At 49.5% G+C, this 5,076-nt stretch overlaps 1 protein-coding gene across 1 annotated transcript; it reads left to right on the top strand.

The window, feature by feature from the left end:
• On the top strand, positions 1-4,773 carry LOC137208064 (spleen trypsin inhibitor I-like). The gene is made up of 3 exons (XM_067708512.1): positions 1-319; positions 3,616-3,805; positions 4,266-4,773. The coding sequence occupies exons 1-3, from the start codon at positions 178-180 to the stop codon at positions 4,297-4,299; spliced, it is 366 nt and encodes a 121-aa protein (XP_067564613.1). The 5' UTR covers positions 1-177; the 3' UTR covers positions 4,300-4,773.
• Positions 4,774-5,076: the final 303 nt, after the last annotated feature.

Genomic DNA, 5,076 nt, shown 5'->3' with positions numbered 1-5,076 from the left:
TTGGCCCTAGCAGGCAGAAGCAGGTTAGGTGGGGAGATTACACAATAAACAGGACCCAGCCCAGCTCCACCCCTTCCTCACTCCCCTCCTCACTGCCTGTCCCACCCCTCAGCTGGGATATGAAAAGCTCTGTCAGCCCCCAGCTTTCCTCAGAAGCCCTCCTGCAAGGCCACGATCATGAGCCGGCTCTGCCTCTCCATCGCCCTTCTCGTCCTCCTGGGCACCCTGGTGGCCGGCATCCCGGGCACCCTGGTGGCCGGCATCCAGGGGGGTAAAACCAGCAACCACACCGAAGGTGAAACCAGCAACCAGGCCAAAGGTAAGTCCTGACCCACCTCTCCTCTACAGGCTGGGGGGAGGGGGGAGTGAGGGGAGTCCGTGGAAGGGGTTGGGGAGCAGGCGTGGGGTGGATGCTGACAGCCTCTCTGGATTTCTCCTGGGAAGTTGGGCAGTTTTAACTCCAGGGACATTTCCTGACTCTCAATAGGAAAAAAAATTAAAATTAAAAAATATATATGCCGCCTACCTCTACCAGATCAGGAATCCCATCTCTGACACTCTCAATTCCTGGTCATTGCCATGTCCCTGAACTTCACTGTAGTGTAATAAGAAGATCAATATTTGATCCTTGCCCTGATCCTGGAACAGACCTCCAGAAACTCCTGGAATTTACTGGGGTTATTTTTGGTAATGAGGTGAGAAAAGGAAGGCCACGGAGAGACCTGTAGGATGGGGCTGGTCTCCAAAAAAACCCAGTCATGTGTTTAGAGGTTACAACTTTCAATAGCCCGCATCCCAGCATCTCTGGGGCGAGGGGAGGGTATTGAGCTGGAGATCAATCACTAATGGCCGATGATTCAATCCATATGCCTATTATTGACACCTCAATAAAATTCCATAAACGTTGGGGTTCAGAGAGCTTTCGGGGTGGTGAACACATGGAGGTGCTGTGAGGGGTTGCACTCCACTAGGGCAGGGCGCCTCCGCACACCTCTTCTCCCCCTTTGCCCTGCGTATCTCCTCCATTTCGCTGTCCCTGCACTTTACCCTTTATAATAACCTGGGAACGGTAAGTAAAGGGTTTTCCTGAGTTCTGTCTGCACTTCTCTTGGTTAGTGAACATGGAGGTGGGGTCATGGAACCTCCGAGTTTTAGCCAGTCGGTCACAAGCATGAGTGACTCCGGACCACATGGCTCGCATTTGAAGTGAGGACAGTCTTGAGTCCTCAACCTGCGGGATCTGCACTAACTCCATGGATTTAGTATCAGAAGTAAATTGCCTTCTGGGATGCCCAGTGGGTGTTTAGGGAATTGTTTGGTGTTGGTAGAGACGCCACCTATTTGGTGTCAGGGAAAAACCAGACTCAGTCTTCCCTGTGATTTGGGGGCTCCAGTGAGGCTTGGGACAGGGGAATAATGAAAGTTGGACACTGCAGCCAGAAACTCTTACCAGTTACCTGTATTTTCAGAATTCCTGGCAGAATCAGGTAGTTTATCTAATGGGTTGTGACATGACAGTATCTTGTCCTGACCCTATCACCCACATGCCGTGTGTCCTGGGGCAAGTCTTCTGCAGTTTCCTCACTTGAAAACGGGAACCACGTTACATGGGTTTTTGAACAGCTTACCACTCATGAATTTAAAGAGTTTAAACACATTTCATGGCCAATTTTGTCCATTTTCCACCAAGATGTGTTAAATTGAAAAAATTTCTCTACATACCTCCTTCGGGAAAGAAAAGATATTGAGGTGTCAAATGATGATTATTCCTCTAGGATTAAAATTAATCAGAAAGACGTGGGACCACTGAGCAGAGCAACTGCAGGGAAAGCAAGAAACACAGCGCTTGTGTGAGCTGCTCCTGGGACCAAGGCTGATACAGTCTTAGTAAAGGCTGAAGGCCCTTTCCCTTGTCCCCTTTTGACTGTCATTTTATTACCCTCTCAGGATATGGAATGAGAGGCAGATTGATAATCACGTAGACCTGCCCCACCATCAAGGAGACTTTGCACTAACAGGAATTCCAGTACCTCCATTCTATTCAATGACTGTGCGCTTGGCATGAGCATGAAATGGAAGATTCGTTCCCTGGCCATATATTTATTAAGTCCCTACAGGCTTGGTTTTTGGTGTGCGGAAAGCTGTAGACAGAATATGGAAAAATACCTTGCCTTCTCAGAGTGAGACCGACAATAGCAAAAGGGGAAATGCTCTGCTAGGTTATGAGTTTTTGAAGGTAGAGAGTGATGGGGATAAAAGAGGCTGTGCTCTTTCCGTAGACTGATCAGCGAAACCCTCTGTGATAAGGGGGCGTTGGAGCAGAGGCTGCAGAAAGAACGTGCCTGCTGTGAACCAGCGGCAGCAATTACCAGGGTGGCTGGAGCTGAGTGGGTGGGAGGGGAGGAGGGCGGAAGGGATGAGACCAAAGAGGCCATGGGGACAGGTCCTGACCAGCCTTGTAGGATGAGAATCGGAATTTGACTGAGAGATGGGGAGTCCCTGCGGGACTGGTCATGGGAGCAATGGGATAGGATCCCTGTGGCTGCAGTGCGGAGAGGGGCCTCTAGGGGACCAAGGGCAGAGACAGAGGCCCAGGGAGCAGGCTGCTGCAGGGGTCCAGGTGAGCAATGATGGAACGAGTACCTATGTTGTTCCCTGGGTCGATGCCAGATGCATGTTCACAACATGAATCTCTTCCTCTGTTGAGGTTTCTATGGAGGCTTCATTATCTAGTCATGATGCCTTAAATCATTAGCCATTGGTGACTGTTCAACCTCCAGCTCCTCTCCGATCCCTGAGGTTGGGTGGCGGGCTGAACTGCGGATGGGAGGCCACGAGGGAGAGGGTAGGAATGAAAGTTGCAACCCTCCTGTCAGGCAGTGGTTTCCCCTGGCAACCAGAGCCCATTCTGGGGTTACTAGGGTCTTCCCAAAAGTCACCTAGTTCACATAACAAAAGACACTTTTTTTGCTTTCAGCACTTAGGAAATAGCAAGGTTTGTAAGAACTCTGTGCCAGGATATTACAAAGAACAAGTATATATATATATATATATATATATATATATTGCTTATTATAAGTCACAGTATCAATATAGCGTCAATATTCAATTTAGGGAGTCCCTGTGCCGTAACAAAAGAGAACACCCTGGTATGTGTTCTTCATGCCTTTCTCCATTACAGCCTGATTCCTTCACACTTTTTTATTAATGGTGGAAACTCTTTACCATACAAGTAATGCAGAGAATAGTCTTATAAAACCCAGGTACCAATAATTACTGACATATGACGAATATTTTTTACCTTGTCTGCCGTTTTTTATTCTTTTTTGGTAGAGTTTTTGGAACCTAATCCAAGGCATCGTACCAATTAATCTTAAAATATTTCATGTAGGAGATATCAATTTGTGCATGTTTACCATATCATGTCACACCTAGGAACATTAATAATAATATCCCAGAAAGCAGGTTGTCAAATGGCCTTTTCAATTTGACCCGTCCCCATAACCCTAACATTCTCTATTGCAAGACACACTGGTGGTTTCAGTTGTTGACACTGTAGACCAAACTGCGATGACGGTCCTCATAACTGACCCATAGCCCCTCCCATCCCATAAGGTTCTCAGCCTGCCTTCTGCCTGGAACCTCATCACACGGGTCCCTGCAGGGCCCGGAAGGTCAGGTACTTCTACAACGCCAAGTCCGGGCACTGCGACATGTTTATATACAGCGGCTGCCGAGGGAAGAACAACTTCCCAACAGCACAGGACTGCATGAAGACCTGCGGTGGTCCTGTGGTGACCCACGGGTAAGGAAGGGGGCAGGACAGGGTGGGAGGGGAAGGGCTGAGAAAAAGAGATGGTGCTCAGGGGGCCACCCACCATTCACACCTGCACAGTGTCTTTCCTCCTCGCTGCCTCCCAGGAGAAGTGGCTCAGTGTCCTGTGAAACCGCAACTGAGCACATCCTCCACGGGCCAGCTTGGCAGAAGGTCACCCTAGAAGCCCCGTCATGAGAATCTGAGCTTCCTCACATGCTCCCCTTTTCTCAGATGGGAACACTGAGTCAGCCACCCTACAGAGCATGTCTGCAGTGCTCCTGAGCTCCCCACCTAGGCTTGAAAAACTCACTTCCTTCTTCTTGGTCATTGTGGTCCTGGGTGGACTGTGGTTGCATATTTCTGGGAAAGTCTAGGATCTGTCAAGGTCAGCGGTGTCCAGGTCTGGGGCTTCAGAGATGTCAATCAGCAAGTTCCTTTCTTTTTGCAGAGGACCTGCGAACTGTACCACCCCGAAACCCTGAAGTCAAGGAGGAGCCACGCGGGGCTGGGCTGTGGCTGCTTCTGAAACAGTGTGATCTCCTCTGAGTCCGTCTCAACCCCACCCTCCTCAGCAGAACCCTGCCTCTCTCCTCCCAACATGGGTCTACTTGCCTTAGTTCTGTCTCATCCAGTGGATTCTAAGCACCATGAGAGCAAGTCTTCCCTTTATCCCTAGCACTTAGCACAGGTCCTGGCATAGAGGAGATGATCCATAATTATTTAAGGAAGGAAGGAGTGAATGCAAGAGCACATTCCTCATGTCAGGATTCTTGTCTCAAGCCACATCCTCACTGCAACCTCACCTTCATCCCCCACCCCACCATCACTGCTCTCCTTGCGGGTGGCCAAGGTGGAAATTCAGGCATCCAGTTCTCAGTATCAGTGGTGGCAGAGGTCTTTTCAATAAAGAAGCCCCTTTCCCTCGCAGTGATGTTGTACATTTTCCTTCTGTCGCTTCAAACAGTCTGGCTTATATTCCAGTAAATTCAAATTAAACTAACTGGAGTGGATTCTGTGGTTTGCCCCTAAGAACCTTCACCACTAGGGTCCACGGAGATGCGGGTCCTTCGCACTCTTCTGCAGAGCAGCCGGCACCTCCCCTTTTCCTGTCCTCACACTGGGCCCTGCCAGGTATAGGAAGCACCCCCATTACAGCACCGTCTACCTCTGAATGGCCACCCCAAGCGACACTAAAACCCGGGTGAGAGACACCTCAGCATGAAAGCTTCTTTCTTTACTTCTTGGGCCAGGTCAAATCT

The sequence above is a fragment of the Pseudorca crassidens genome, chromosome 15 (genome assembly GCF_039906515.1).
Source record: "Pseudorca crassidens isolate mPseCra1 chromosome 15, mPseCra1.hap1, whole genome shotgun sequence".
In the NCBI taxonomy this organism is placed as follows: Eukaryota; Metazoa; Chordata; class Mammalia; order Artiodactyla; family Delphinidae; genus Pseudorca; species Pseudorca crassidens.
The sequence above is the reverse complement of the archived record's forward strand: the minus strand, read 5'-3'. Positions and strand labels throughout refer to the sequence as shown.